Raw genomic sequence first — 16,403 nt, 5'->3', positions numbered from 1 at the left:
GTGTAGATTGCTCTACGATACTGCAGTTCCTCGCAGGCTCGCTCTCGGTTGGGCTTCTTGCTCGTTCCTCCACCACTATGCTTTCTGGGTAATGTTGTTCACAGGGGAAAACAAAATAATACTAGCAGCATTGTGAACAACAGGTATGGGCAAGAAGAAAAGATGGTACTTTGTACATTTAAGCAGGCACAGGTAGAATGGACAGAGTGGGGCTCTTTCAACTCCCACACCCCACCACCTTTGGGACAAGAATGACAAGTAAACATGGTAGGGCTCCTGCCCCATGTTGAGAGGCATCCCCATCCCCTCGACAAGGTCAGGTCTCTGACCCCATCACACAAGTAAAAAGGGTGATAAGTAGCTTTTCCAGATGTTCAAAAGGGAGGTGCAAACCAGGTGTTAAGGACCAATGGGAGATCCCACGCAAGAATGGGAGACTGAACCCTGCGTCGATCAATCTCTATCTGTCTAAAGCAGGCGGGAGGCTTTGTTCTCAACTCCGGTAAAGGAAACTCCGGAGGCATTAGATGACCTAACCATCACCAGTGGAGATCTGAGGGAAGAGACAGCCCACACCCCTCTTTAAGGAAATCTAAAGACAACAAGTGGAAAAAAGTACCTATGTTTCACCTAACCAGCCGGTCAAACAAATGTAACTGAGTAAGTATTGAACTAGGGGGCTATCACTGAGAGTGGGACCCGGGGGGGGGGGAATGGAGACCAAAGAGAAATAGGGCTTTTTCTAGCAAGAAGGGCACAAAGCTGATTGCATGTGTCCTCTTCTCTTTTTACTTGGTGCAGGCCCTGTGGATGAGTGGAAAAGAAGGAAAGGGGAATGTTTTGGGTGTATGTACACCGTTCCAAATTGGGCATCCTGAACCTGAAGCAAATCTTCCTCAGGGAGATTTTAAGAGAATACTCCAATAAAGATAGGAAGAGTCTGCTCTTGGAATTCTCCACCCACAGGATGAAACAGCCTAAAGATAGAGGGGCTGGCCTCATACCCCTGGCCTATTCACATATGTCTTGTTCATCTGGTTGTCTGTGCATACCAAGACCACTTCTTGTCTGAGCAGGGGAGCCAGGAGGAGCAGAGCCATCAGAATGGGATAAGCGCTCTACAATTCCAATCCCCTGGGGCGAGGACCTCCATGAGGTGGAATCCCACCATAGATGGGTAGCATCTGTCATGGGGGTCAGGAGCTGAGGGGCATCTAATGGTAAGACTTGGAACAGTTCATATCCACAAGACACCATGGCATTCTCTTCCTGATGTGCAGAGACACCCTGATCCCGAAGAAGGAAGTCATGGAGGCCCAAACCCATGATGACAGCAGGTGGAGGTCGCAGTACTCTGCCCTTTGTAAAGAGGGGATGGGAACTCCTCTCAGCCATAAATGGGATGCCTACCAAGGAGTAATCCAGAGCCAGTCCTTCACCGGAGGATAATGGTGGAAGTTGAGGGTCCCATTTCATATACAACCCCCGAGCCTGCATGCAATTATGCAGGACCCATTTGTCATAGCTGCTGTACAAAATGTTCAACAGACTCTCTGTCTCTTGTAGAGTCAACGTACTTGAGAAGCCAAAGCTTTCAGAACCAAAAACGAAGCAACCTTTCAGGAGCTAACAGTACTAGCAGTTAACCGGAGAGGGAACAAGAGAGACTTATGGAGCAACACCTACTCAGAGGTAAACAATGCCACATAATGTTCTCTAGCATTGACAATGAGAAAAGCTGCACAACTCTCGAAAGTGCCGGCAGTGAGACACCACAGCCAGTGGTTCCTACACTAGACCACGAGAGACTTAACAATAGGGCTGTAGGTCCCAAACAGACTATACTTGCCCGAGAGTACAGAAACCAGCCCACAACATGAACAGAAAGAGTGAAGTGGCACCTGGCCACCATCATTCTTCTGCTGTGTTCCCATGTGGAAAAAAGGGGCGTGGCTTAGAACGCTATTTTACAATCCTGCAGATTAAGTTCACAAAATGGGTAGGAAAGATAGAAATAGATTGGACAGGCAAAAACAACCAACACCAGGAGAAAGGGAGACATAAAAGAAGGACCGGAAGGAAGCAGGAGGCAATTTCTGGAGGTGAGGAATTGGTTAGTGAGAGGAAGTGGTACTGTGGTGTCAGTGTGCATGTTAGTGCAACAAGTGTGGTCAGTTGAGTTAGTGCAAGGAGTGACTAAAGTGTGGTGGTTAGTGTGAAGGGAGGGTGATTGAGTGCGAGGTGCGAAGAGGAGATAGTATTGCAGAGCACGAGTATACGTGTGGACGGAGAAGGGGTGTGAAGGAGTGCATAGTACTGTGTAGGAGTGAGTAATAGCATGCAGGCGGAAGTAGTAGCAAGGAGGAGGGAGTAGTAACATCAGAGGGTGGAGGGTGAGACATCCGAGGGACAGAGTAGATGAGGGAAGAGAGTGTAGATTGTTGGGAGTCAGAGGAGGGAGTGTAGTGATAGGTAAGGAAAGAGAGAGGGATGGCCAAAGGGGCCCTTTAAAAGTTATAATAAAAACAGTTTAACTGTTCTTGAGCATTGGAGCGTTTTTTGAGCAATTAGTGAAAACTGGTTACTGTGCGAATCACTGCCTTCTGAAGGAGCTGGCAAATCCCCTTCTAGAGGACCAGGCACTTCTGTTTACTCTTGGACTAAGGGTTAATTACCACACCAGAGTCCATGGGAATAGGCCTTCACTCGATGGCATATCCCTGTGCATGGTGTCCCAGACTGAGGCTGCCATCACCGACCTCCTTCCACACATCCCCTGAGGAAGAGCTGGATGTGACCCTCCAATCCCACTGTAGAGGATAGGAGGGGTTGCATGTTCCGAGATTCAGGAGAGTGGTCACATGGATCCTGTATGTGCCTGGAAGCCAAAGAGTTTTGACCAAGGGAGGGCAGACACATCCAGGTAATTTATTTATTTATTTAATCCATTTACAAAGCGCACATGGCAGCCCTTGGGCATCGTGGTGCTGTTACAGACAAGCTTACTTAGTTTCAGAAAAGACACAGACAGAAAAAAGGAGCATAGAGCAGTCCTAGGTTCGTATGGTTACAGGGGAACCTAGTACTGATAGATAACTGTACATGTGTTATGGTGCAATGGAACAAGGGCAGCGTAGTTAGAGGTTTAGAGTTACAGTGAACCTGCAGCTGCCCTTCAGTAAAGTGATGCAACCCTTGTAAGAGTTGGCAAAGTGGTGCTGGGGTGTGCATGAGTGTCTTAGTTGAATAACCTTGTTTTCAAGGCTTTGTGGAAGGCATATTGAGAGGGTTCATTCCTGAGGGAGGGTGGTAGGGCGTTGATTGTTTAGAGACAATGAACGGGAAGCTATCACCACCATCCTTTGCACGCTTAACCCTCGGGGTGTAGAGCTGGTTGGTGTAGTGTGTTCTTGTGGGCCTGGTTGAGACTGTTCTGACTAGTTTCTCTGGCAGGTATGCTGGGGCTGTGTGCGTTAGGCACTTGTGCGTGATGGCAAGTGTCTTGAAGAGGATGCGTTCCTTAACAGGGAGCCAATGTGCGGAGCGTTTAGCAGTAGAGGTGTGTTCCCTCTTTGGTATGTTGAGGGCCGCGCAGATAGCATTATGTTTTGGATTGTTTGCAATCTGTTGATGTTTTTTACCGAGGTGCTGGCTAAAAGGACATTGCAGTAGTCTCATTTTGATCTTATAGTGGCTCATCAACCGGGATGCTTCACTGCTCCAAGGCATGAGCCAGTAGTGCCTTTTTGCTGAGACCACTGAGACTTCTCCCAGGGCATCAGATGAGACATTGGATGCCGGAATGATCTTCGTTAATCTCCAAAGTTCCTCAAACAAAGTCCTGACCCTCCTCTAGCATAGGGATGAGAGACTGGAACTCCTTGAGCGGGGACTGAAAACACTGCCTTCTCAAGATGCCTCACTGCAGTGCAAAGTTTCAGGGCCCCATGGCCCTCTTGAGGGACATTTCTACCCTGCTGTTGAGTGGGTCTTTTGGAGGGGGGTGCCTGGTTCATAGGTGTGAAGAACGTAGAAAACGTCAGTTGCCACCGAACACACAGGACTCTGCAGGAGCGGAAACCTAATGCTGCTTGTTTTGAAAGCCTTACTCGCCATTCATCATTTGCAGCAAGTCTGGTACAAGATCCTCCCGCCAGCCTCATTCTGAACCTGGTTGCAGAAATGCCCTGATCGTGTATGTAGATGGGCTTCCCCTCAGAGGGGCTGGTGAAGGGCCTTGGTCCTGGTCAGTGTGCCTTAAAGGCAAGGCATTTCATAGAGGATGTATATTTAATCCATCATGGCCCAACCAGGCCCCAGGTAAAGTTGGCCCATGGTGGATCTGACCTCTGGCATGGCTCATTTCATTTGGAGCCGTATCAGAATGAAAAAATTGAGAATGTAAAAAACAATTATCTACCACGGTTAAGTCTCCTGTCAGGAAGAAACAATCATTTTCGGGTAGGTGGTGCTCTTCTACCCCTCTCCAGGACAGGGGAGGGTCAAGGGTACATGCCAGGGGAGGGTAAATGGCCCATTTCCAAAGGGGATCTTTCTAGTGGAGAAAAAGAAAATGGAGGTGCCTTTCTCAAGAGATGGATGCCTCATACTGTGAGTACTGAAACCAAGGAAGTAACCTGCAACATAATTTGACAAGTTTCTTACTTCATTGATTCATCTGCAGTAGTATTCTATTGTGCATAGTATTAAGGGAGTCATTTTCAATTACCAAGATTGTAAAACACATACACTTTTTTTAACAATCCAGGTCATTTTCATTGTTGTGTATGGTGAAGTGTCACAATATAATTTACTGATTCAGCCATCCCCACCGGCTTCGTTTTACTAAATCAAACTCTTTTACACCAGCATCTCATTTTAAAGCTGACAAAAAGGCATTGCCTTCCAAGTAAATGCCTCCCTACTATTGACACGTGTACACAGAATGAGGGATGTATTAATCGTTTATCAAAAAGGTGTAAAGTGAGATGTAAACCCAGGTCGGCCTACATTTACATATTACTTTGTAAACCCTTGTTAGATACTATTAAAAATTGCATGGAGGGGACATCATCCACAGAAATGTAAACAGATGCAGTCCAGCCGACACCTGAAAACATTTACTGATGTAACTTGATTATTCATGATGGCAAACAGGTCAACCTAGTTTATCTCATGTTCTTACTTCATAAAGGTGACAAAAACATGCAATATCCTCAGGTAACCTTCTTTGCTTTCAAACGTTCCTGCCTTGCAGCTAGATACTTACAGTTTGGTCTCTGTGGATTAGGGTGATCGCACATTTCTTTAGGTTGGAAATGAGGTAATGTGTGACGCGCAGTAATATAGCCTTATAGACATAAGGGAGGAGTCTTGGGCCATACGTTCTGATAAGGCATTTATAACAGCCTGTACACAAGTGGTTCTACATTGAGGAAGCAATGATTACCCGACTCCGGCCCAAGGTCTATAAGGCGATTAGCACATGGCAAAACATATTTTGGGGTTTTGGTGCTTTACTAATCAATTTTTACTTTAAGAAGGAGTAAACTGGTTTGAGAAACGGCGTTAGTAAATTAAAATGTTTTATTTTTTTGTCTTCATAAGTTAAAGGGGAAGTTCACTCAAAAATGTTACTGTCTCAAAAGATGGGCCATAATCAAATATATATAAAAAATATTTTTAAAGAAAGTTTCTGTGTAAAATGTTGAGCAAATGAGGCTCAAAGTCAAACATTTCAGGCACTAGGAGGCATCCATTTTGTGAAAAGGATGCGCCTCCAGTGCTTGTGTTAAGCTCTGCCCTCACAGCAATAATGAAACAAAAGCCAACTACTGGTAGCTTTTGCTCATCATAGCCAGCTTTTGCTTCATTACTGCCAGAGAGCAAAGAATGCAACCAGGATCCTTCCTGCCGTCTGCTACTGGTAAAAAGTGCTAATTTGTGGTTTTTGTATCTTAAAAAGAAAACCACAGCAATTATAAATACAACCGCGTTGTATTTATGATTGCAGTGGCTTTCGTTTCAAGACTCCGGGCTCCCCTGCGGCAGGGGAGGCCGGGGGAGAGACTCAATGCGAAAGTACTGGCAATTATAAATACAACGTTGTTGTATTTATGATTTAAAAAGAATACCACAGCAATCATGAATACAAAAACGTTGAATTTCTAATTGCTGCTTTTTTGTTTTAATGAAGTCTGGGCAATTATGATACTTCGCCGGCATCCGGCAGAGCATTCATATTTGCTGCGACTTTAGTTTTCAGTTTCCCGTGCTCGGGAAACTAGAAAAATTACCAGCAATTATGAAAACTCAGCCAGCAGCCGTCTAAGTATTTATAATTGCTCTGCATTTCATTTTACGTTTTCTCTGCTTCCCTGGGCTTGGGGAACACAGAAAACATAACATGAAAGTGAAGGCCATTGTAAACAATGGCAGCCTCCTATCCATGTTAAGCTCTGCTCTCTGGCTGCAGTAAGCAAAAGCTCCCAGTAGGGGGCTTTTGCTGCTTGATTATTGCCGCCAGAGCATAGATTATCATGAACAGAGGAGGCTGCTTCATATCACAAAATAGATGCCCCCATGTAAAAACGTTGAGCCTGATTTGCTCAAAAGTTTACATAGGAACTTTCTTTAAAAATAGGTTTTATATATATTTTTGATTATTGCCCATCTTTTAGCACAATAACATTTTTGAATGAACTTCCCATTTAAACATTTTGATTGTACCTTGGTTGAACTGGAACAGGTTTAACATGAGCATTAGGTGTCATGTAAAAGTAAGCGGTTTCTCTATAAGAAAATGAACGCCTTTTACAAAATTTTAGCTTTCTCTTTTCCTGTGTTAAATAGCAGGTTGCAGCAAAAAAGGTCCTACCAGAGAAGTGCCTTGTTGAAAAGAATCTTGAATAGAAATTCATTGTTGTTTACCTGTTTGCTTCTGAAGAGAGAATGTTCAGTAAGCAGTCAATAGCAGCAGTTATAACTGCACTAAACATTCTAATTGCCTGAGAAGTCAATAACGATTTTCGTGTGCTAATAAAAAAAATGCAGTCTCCTTAAAAATCTCTTATCCGGATCATGATTTCTCGTGCGGTGTGCAAATGCAAAAGTACATATCTCCACAGATGGACACATTCGCCAAACTCACATTTCCGTTTTCACATTTCTAGGCATATCTGATTTACACACAGCAACGACCTTGCAGATTAGGTTTCCTTCAGTAAAAATGTACCATGTTGTGGTGAGTTTTCAAATATGGATAAGAAGAATCATTTTTCATGCGAATGATGTCACGGGAACCTTCAGAAACCATTAAGAACGTATACCTCATCATAACAGGAAGAATACTGATCCTGAGCGTCCGCCAACTCTTTCTGCAACGATTCATGTTTACTCTCCCTTACATAGATCTAAAAAGTAAACGTGAAGAAAAAAAAGCAACATGAAACATTTGGCCAATTTGTTTTTTCATTGTTATTATACGAAACGATGTTACTATAAGGGCACATCTAGATTTTATGGCCATTGGAATTCCAGGACCAAATCCAGTTTTGCTCAATGGAATTCTCCTTGCTAAATTAAATGCAAACATTGCCTGCACTGCTTTTTCAAAATACTCGCATAGGCAAGGGCAGCTTGTTTTCATATAAACCATGCATATTTAAGCATTTATATAGGTCACTTTAAAACCGTTCATTGCTGCATAATTGGAACAATATGTTCTCAAGGTGAACCAATAGACTAGTACAAACTAATGGGCGCTCTGCTGGCGTCCAGAGCACGTACCATTTGCGTCTTAATTGACTAAAGTAAGATGTAGCAATACCTAGGAAGTTTAAAACTCGGATGTGTTTTTTTTTATATTTGCATTTAGTGAGAACGTGGTGTTTAGACTAGAAACACGCTCATAGTTACAAAAAGTAGTCTGAGCATTCTCACAAAGGGTGCATCACAATAGAATGTCAACACTAGATCATGTGATGTTTGGGGTGGACTAGGGCGTGAACAGGAGACAATACGTGGAGACAGAGGACCGTGGAGGCCTATATAGAGGGAAGGGTTGCAGTGACCGAGGGTGAGGGAAGTCTGCTGGGAAAGTGATGGGGCCCCTTAAGTGTGGAGTAGACAAAGCTTTAAGGCTGACTTGAATGTTTGAATGCTGAGGAGACTTGATCTCCCTTAAGTAAGATGGCCGCCGCAGCAGCATTTGCTCCGCAGAACCCCCAGCAGCACCAAATGCGCGAGCCCACAGCCTATTGGCTAATGCAGGCATCCTATGGACCACCGGCACCTAGTCGGTAGGTGACGCTGGCCACCCCACAAGACCACCACCTAAGGCCAAGGGAGTTGAGCCTGAACATTTCTGCCTATCTCTTCGGGCCCCCTGCAGCACTGCTGCACATGAGGCCACTCCTTGTGCCTGCCCAGCAATCACTGATGTCTACAACAGGGACTGCTGTCCCACAAATCGACTCAGAATCTGCCTCCAGTAAGATGGCTGCCGTGGCAATATTTGCTCTGCAGAAGCTCCAGCAGCACCAGATGTGCCAGCCCAAAGCCGATTGGCTAATGTAGGCATCCTATGGACCACTGGCACCTAGCCAGCAGTCGACGCCGGCCACCCCATAAGGCCACCAAGTAAGGCCAAGGGAGTTGAGCCTGAACGTCTCTGCTGGTCTCTGCCAGGACCGCTTTGCACCCTATGCGTTGGAGCAGATCGGAGAAACTGCTCAGCTGCACACCACCGTCAGCCACAAACTGTGCGCCATTAATAACTGCACCAGGATCGGCAGCCATGCTCTAGCAACCACTAGCTGCACTCACCTGGAGGCCTCTCAGGAGCTTGCCATCTGCAATAAATGTAAGCACCTGCGCTTGCACAAGGTGCTTGTCCAATCTTGCCCATCCTCGTCACAAGTTTGTCCCTCAATGCAAGGTCTCCTATATTCTGGCCCCGCCAAATCGCACCAGATCATAGTCAATGCTGCCCAGCACTATCCCTATGCCCAACTCCCCACTCAATCACCCTTGCACCTCCCCAGCAGCACCCACCGACAATACCCGGACTACCACCCTCACCTAGTACTCTACATCCTCATCCACTGCCTCACTTGCGGCGCATCAGTATGGTGCGAAAGCTGCCCGACCACACAAGTGTTCCACTCTCCATCTTCAGCACTCTGGGTAAGCATCCACCGCTCCCCACCTCTAGCACTCACATGCCTATGTGTAAATATAGAGTCGAATTCCCACGTACACTAAGAGCGCGCAACAAACGCCTGCCCACTCGCATCATGAGGCATAATCTGGGGCCCACTACTCCCTTACCCACTCATAAGAGAAATATGCTTATTGGCTCACGCTCTGCCGCTCTCTGCACTAAACAGTCATCTCACCTACACCCTCAGCCCTGGCCTTCACCTATCAGTCTACCACTGCCCCACAACGAACGCATCAGACAATCGCATAGAGTGCCCAACTGATGGCTGCACTCCTTCAGTTTTTGGATCTACAACTAACATTGCATCACCTGCGTCTCCAAAGATTGATACCATGTGCTCAACCTCTTGTGAAGACTCTTCTACGATAAGCACGACACCCACATGCCTAAGCTTGGATGTTGGGATCCCTAAGATCCACCTTACCAACAATGCATGTTGAAACCATAACTACTGCTCACCTGGTTACCCCTGCCATGCATTTTACTATTAGCTGTGTAGTTTATATTAATGCTAACCTTGTTACCCATGCTGTGCATGCTATTGTTAGCTCTGCAATCGATACCACTGCTAACCTTGTTACCTCTGCCCTGCACACTACCTCCATTAATTTTGCGAATTTCATTACTGCCAACATCGTCACAGATTACTCCCTTACAGCACAGTATCTACCTCACTCAACTTCATCTCCAACACCACGGTAGCGCTATTAGGAGCACAAATTAATGCTAGATCGCTATTAGCACATACACTAGATATTGCTGACCTTATCACATCTAACCACCTGGACTTTTTAGCCATTACAGAAACCTGGCTATACCCTGCTGCTAGTCCATAGCCCATTTACTTTCAGACAGGAATTCAACCAGTTCATGAGAAAAGTTCATCTACACCAATTCTTTGAACACAATACACATGATTGTGAAGCTTCCGATTCGGGCTTGAGCAACAAATCTGTCTTTTGCGTACCAGTAGCAGCCCAGAGTGCAGAAGCATTGGTCTTTCAGAAAAGAGTACTGAAGGAGATTAAAACTCTAGAACTACAGGCCAAGGGCAAGGAGGTGTATCAAAACATCAGCAAAAATGAAACACTTGCTTTAAAACACCTCTTCGGCAATCAAGACATTATAATAGCAGGGCAGATAAAGGAGGAGCCACAGTAATTTTGAATCGTGCCGACTATGTAAGAGAGTGTGATCGTCAACTGTTAGATCTCTCCTGTTACCAACTACTTACAGAGGATCCCACCTCTCGCCTACTGAATATGATTACTGTTAAAGTCTCTAAAGCACAAGAAAGAGGTTGGATAAGTAAGAAAGAATGTGAATTCTTGATCAAAGATAAACCTCAGATCCCGCAATTTTACATTCTGCCTATAATTCATAAGGCTACGACTAATCCACCGGGGAGACCTATTGTCTCGGGTGTGAATTCAGTCCTTGAGCCATTATCCAGATTTGCAGATACATTTCTGCAACCATTGGTGAGAAAGATGGCCTCATTTGTACTTGATACTACTCAAATCATCTCGGAGGTGGAAGACCTAGAATTCGATCCACAAAGTGAGTTCCTGGTGGGCCTCGATGTAGTGGCCTTGTATACCAGTATCCCGCAACAATTATCCTTAGAGGTACTCAAGGAAAAACTGTTAAGGGATCATACTGTTATAAACACTCCCGTATCATTTATATTATGGTGCGCAGAAATGGCCGTAGTAGAAAGTTACTTCCACTTTAACAGAGAGTTCTACAAACAGATACAAGGAACCGCCATGGGTGCCACACTGGCACCCAGTGTAGCCAATCTCTACATGGAGGGATTCGAAACTACTGTCATTATGAATAATTCCAACCCGTTCATTGAACATATTAGAAAATGGCGCCGTTACATAGACGACATCCTCCTGATTTGGACAGGTAGTGAACAGGATTTGAAAAACTTCATTGAGTGGATCAATATACAGAATTGCTTTTTGAAATTCACCCACCAATATAGCAATACGTCCTTAGATTTTTTGGGACATTACTATCCAATCAGATCCGGACAAGAAAACACTCTTTATCAAACCATTCAATAAACCAACGGACAGAAACTCATTGTTGCACTACTCAAGTTTCCACCCGCGCCATGTACGCGATAATCTGCCCTTAGGTCAGTTCCTGCGATTAAACAGAAATAGCACTAACAGAAATGATTACCAAACTGAAGCAGCGAAAATGAAAGACAAATTGGAAGAAAGGGGTTACCCAAAGAAAATCACTGAGGTAGCCTGGAAACGGGCAAACAACAATAACAGAGAGGCACTCTTAGAACATAGGGAACAACGTACGCAACGTGCACAGAAAGAACTGAACAAACGACTGGTATTTGTCAATACCTATAACCATCTCTCCAATGGTATCAAAAAAATCATTGGTAGGAATTGGCACATCCTGGAGAATGGGGAACAGCCAATTGCTAGACCAATAATCGCTTTCAAACGAAGTCGTAATATCAAAGAACTCCTGACCAGAAACGACATTAGTAGGAAACCGGCAACCCAAACTACACTGCCACAACAGTGGGGGTTTCAAACGTTGACAGGCAACGTACAATGTGGTAACTGTCGCTGTTGCTCTACCACCTTTAAAAGCACAGCAGTCGACATTGGTCTCCCAACTATGTGGCAACAAAAACACTTCACGAATTGCAATACAAAAATGGTCATTTATGCAATTTGGTGCCCTTGCAGGAAAATCTACGTGGGTAAAACAGAGAGAAAAATTAAAATTCGGATAGGTGAACACAAAAGTTGCATTAGAAATAAAAAACGAAATGCACCCCTAGTAGATCACTGGATCAAATTCAACTATGATGCAGAAGATATCAGCTGGACCGTACTATACAGACTTACACAAAGTATGGACAGTAATAGAGATAAAAGAACTCTCGTGAAAAAAGAACAACTGATCTTTATGACCAACAGCATAACGTGTGGCCTGAATGACAAAATCGATTGGTGGGTGTAATTAGCACAGTTGAACGGTACCGCATTGGTCTTGCCTTCCATCAGGCACATGTATCGAATCGGTTAGCGACTATCCCTCTTCTTAACATCCCAAACCATAGGATGCGCTAAATTGGGTAAGGGAATACCCTGTAAGGGATTGTTATGTGCCGAAGCAGACACAGGGTGATCAACTGTGAGCTTTAATCTGTACAAACCAGTGCAGCAGTTAATAGTGGCTGCACGCTCGTAATACACAGTGTTCCATACCATGCACATCGGCTTGGTACAAAATAAGACTTGATGCTTCTCACCCCTTTCTCCTCACCTGGCAGCCATCGATGCCTCAGGTACGGAGCCGGAGCTTCTGCCTGACTGAACCATGGAGGCGCTCAGAAATGTTCTGCGCATGCGCATATTAGCTAGGTGCATATTAGCTATGCTACTCCATTTAAACACGGGCTGGTCGCTACAGAAACAGACACCACCCCGGAAACACGTAAGGCTGTAAGGACGCAGTAGGACCCGCGCCGCACTTACGCGGCTTTTGGTACTCGACTCTGGATAGACTCGGACGATTTAAAGACGCGACCGGAGGAAAGCCTGACGAACGTGGATTTCGAACCTAAGGTAAGCGTTCTTGCCAGTATGATCCCAGGATAGATAAGAGGGGTTCGAGCCGGCGGGGCCTCTCTGTCCCGATTATTTTCGCTGGAACAACTAAAGATTGCCGTGAAAGCACGATACTAAAACTACATAGACTGTTTGACAGCTGGATGATGTATGGACAGCCCGTTTGTAGATTCAAAAGATGAGACCCTATATGTCTGAATTGGACGCATTCTCCCTGTTTGGAACTCATGATGAGACTTAAATTGATCTATAAATGGCTAACTCATGTAGTGCTTTCCTCCATCCTCTCCCTCTTCTCCCTTCTGTTTTTTCTTCGGTATAGAAATTTGAACTGGGAATACGGGATAGAGTCTCAGGAGTAAGGCTGGACAGAATAATGAACTCATGAAGTGGCGACGATGGAACAAAAACACAGAGCGACCACGGTGTAACCATTAACGGGTAAAGGATAAGGCGAGATTTTTCTAAGCCGTTATCTTTCGATTGAATGCGCCACTAGACCTTTAACAGGATTCTCTTTTCTCCCACCCTCTCTAGTCTGTTGAAATCCGTATTGACCCCGAATAAGCAGAGGATCCTTCCGATGCATCAGCAGCACACTAATTAGTGGACAGACTTTGGTTATCCACAAGGGTGAGTGAACAGTCATTTATGGTGCTAATAGGGACAGATAGGGCTAGAGTGATGGGATGGCTCCCTCATTTCCCCTATTTTCGACCTTCACTGCAGGTTCACTATGAGTTAGAGACTGTTTGCACTATGATTAGAACTGACCAACTTCTCTATTTTATATTCCTCCTTGCTCTTGTAAACCTTGGGTCGACTTTGATCGAGAGCCATGACTTAACCATGGCTATTGCTGAATGCAGTAGTAGAATGGGCCACTAATATGCCTATTCTTGATTTTTGTGTTTTGCTGCTCCTCAATAGGTGGTGGACCCTGTTTTTCCTTTATCAAACGAACGGCGAAGGGACTTCAAACTTTGAATGAGAAGAGACAAGTTGAATTGCAATTTGAAATGTGTTTATAGAGTGTTGTTTTTATGTATTGATTTTATTGCGAGTATCTACAATGAAGCTAGATTGAATTTGCAGGCTACATCTATCCTTCAAGTAAGCCCCTGATGAATTTCCCTAATATTTTTGATAATTACACATCGTACAGAAAGAAACATGTTGGGCAACAGGTGTGTGTGTTTTGAATGAAATTGATGTTGGATTCTGAGAGTGAGTGAACAGGAGAATAAGTGAGTTGTGTGAAACAAGGTATGACCATGTGTGAGAAACTATACAACACAGTACACTTCACAAGCTTTTTTGAACCAAAATCACGTAGCGTATTAAAAGAAGGATTGAGGTTGTTGCTTACAATCTGGTGATCTACTTTTTAGGGATCTATTGCTAATGCTTACAAACTAGGCAGTGAGCACACACCTTTGGTGTTCTCAAAGCATTTTTTTGTATATTTGAATAATAAAATATGTATATGTTTACAATTGAACTTGCATTGAAGTAATTCTTGCTCTTGTACCGAACAGCGGACAATAGTTAGGAATAGGGACCACCGAGAGTGAGCAGCCACGAGTAGCACTAGCTGTGTTGTTACTTGTTTTGAAGGCTTAATCCCTTGATCTTGGGGGTGTGCTAGTGCTCCTTATGCCTCTCTTTCATTTGTTTGAATGAGCTAATCCATAGCTCTCCTTACCTATCCCTGTCAACTGCACTATCTACAGGACAGATAGACCTTTAGCCAAAAGGGGACAGAGGGAGTAGGGCATCATCACGAGAAAAGTACTGACTATTAGAGAAATAAGCAGCTCAATGTTCCAATCTGGTGAAGTCCTCTTGATCCAACTTACCCTATCCCACACAGACACACTGAATCTTAACTTCGTCCCACGGATCAATACTGTTCTTCGAGGAAGACATTGTACAACTCCTCTCACTAGAGGCCAAACCTTCCACTAGAACTGCTCTCCTAGGCGACATTAAACTAGGCCTGAATGACCCTACAGATGTCCATGCACTGTCACTATCCAAATCCTTAGAAGCACCTGGGTTCTCCAAACGCATTCTTGAACCCACCCACAACAAAGGCTGCACCTTAGACTGGCTTGTAGAATGCAATAGCAATATCAAGATTCATGCTAATCAGTCGTGCCCTTGGTCAGATCATAACGTGATCTCCTTCTCCATCCCGGTGAGCAACTCACCAATGCAAGTAGCCCAGGCGCTTCCTCCATCCACACAAGAAAAACATGCATCATCACTCCTGCCAACATCCTCCCACTACTCATCCCTCTCACCTCCCCCCTAACCTCACTGTAGTGACGCTTCTACAATGGTCAATCTTTACAATTATTTGCTCCTCCAGGCTATCGAAAAAGTGGCGCCACTGGCCCTACGCAAACCACCAGCTCATGTGAACACGTGGTTTACCTCAAATCTTAAATCTATTCGTGCCACCAAATGAGCTGCTGTGACAATCTGGAAAAAAGATCCTTCAGACTCCAACAAAGCCCTCTACACCAACTCAGCAATAACATACAAACAGGCTATACTTAAAGCAAAAAAGGCCACCTATAATGAGAGGATCTCAAAAGCTCAATCTGGAACAAGAGAGTTATTTGCTACACTGCGCGAATTCGAGTCACCAGTTGCCCCTCCTGCCATGTGCATAAAAGAAGTCACCTGGTGCAGCAATATCCAAAACACACTACTAGACAAAATCTCCTTACTCCAAAGCAAAATCCTAGCGAATAAAAACTAAATCACCAGCAATGGAATACCTTCAGAACTAACTCCAGTGTCCCATGACCGTATCACCCCCCCATTCGAATTCTCCCAAGTCTCTAATGTTGGAATCACTAAAATCACAAAAGATCTAAAACCCACCAGGCGACATTTTTTCAAGCCACTGTCATTAAAAGCAGGCCTACTGAACACACGTTCCCTCAGCAAGCATTCAGAGAACATCCATGATCTGATCCTGGAGGAAGATCTGGACATGCTATTTCTGACGGAGATCTGGCTCAAGGAACCATTTGGACCGGTCTGTAACAAAGCCGTGCCAGAAGGATATATTATTTATCACCAGAAAAGAGATAGTGGGGCAGGAGGTGGCGTAGCCATAATAGTAAGAGAGTCAGTTCGCTTATTCAAAGCATCACTGTCCTGTACAGGCTGTGAAGCTCTCCCTTAAATATTCACCCACACCTAAAGAATGCATCAATTTGATCGTGATATACAGGCCTCCTTCTCTCGTCTCAGACTTTAGCTGTGAAATCGCCCAACAGCTGAATGCACTGAAATCTACCAACCAAAATTTTCAGGAAGACCAACAATCACCAGAGTTCGTTCAATAGCACATTTTGCGAGCTCAAGATTGTGAAAAGACGATTGGAAAGGATCTTGCAAAAGGATCCATCACTAGATAACAAAGAACGTCGGAACCATACCAACTATAAACATAGAAGCGGGATTAGAGAGGCCAAAGCGGAACATTACAATGAGCTGATCGAAGCTGCTCCTAGCTGGACAAGTAAGCTTTTCGATATTCTCAA

The 16,403-nt window shown here is 44.6% G+C and overlaps 1 protein-coding gene across 3 annotated transcripts in view; it reads right to left on the bottom strand.

Moving 5' to 3' along the window:
* LOC138497642 (polyamine-modulated factor 1-binding protein 1-like) overlaps window positions 1–16,403 on the bottom strand; it is a 2,990,269-nt gene that overhangs the window by 2,139,026 nt on the left and 834,840 nt on the right. For all 3 annotated transcript variants that reach the window (XM_069621239.1, XM_069621237.1, XM_069621238.1), the window contains one exon: window positions 7,329–7,412. In XM_069621239.1, the coding sequence (XP_069477340.1) occupies window positions 7,329–7,412 (84 nt within the window). The remainder of the gene's footprint in view (window positions 1–7,328; window positions 7,413–16,403) is intronic.

The sequence above is a fragment of the Ambystoma mexicanum genome, chromosome 5q, assembly GCF_040938575.1.
Source record: "Ambystoma mexicanum isolate Mex_15411 chromosome 5q, UKY_AmexF1_1, whole genome shotgun sequence".
In the NCBI taxonomy this organism is placed as follows: Eukaryota; Metazoa; Chordata; class Amphibia; order Caudata; family Ambystomatidae; genus Ambystoma; species Ambystoma mexicanum.
This window is presented reverse-complemented; position numbering and strand designations above follow the sequence as displayed.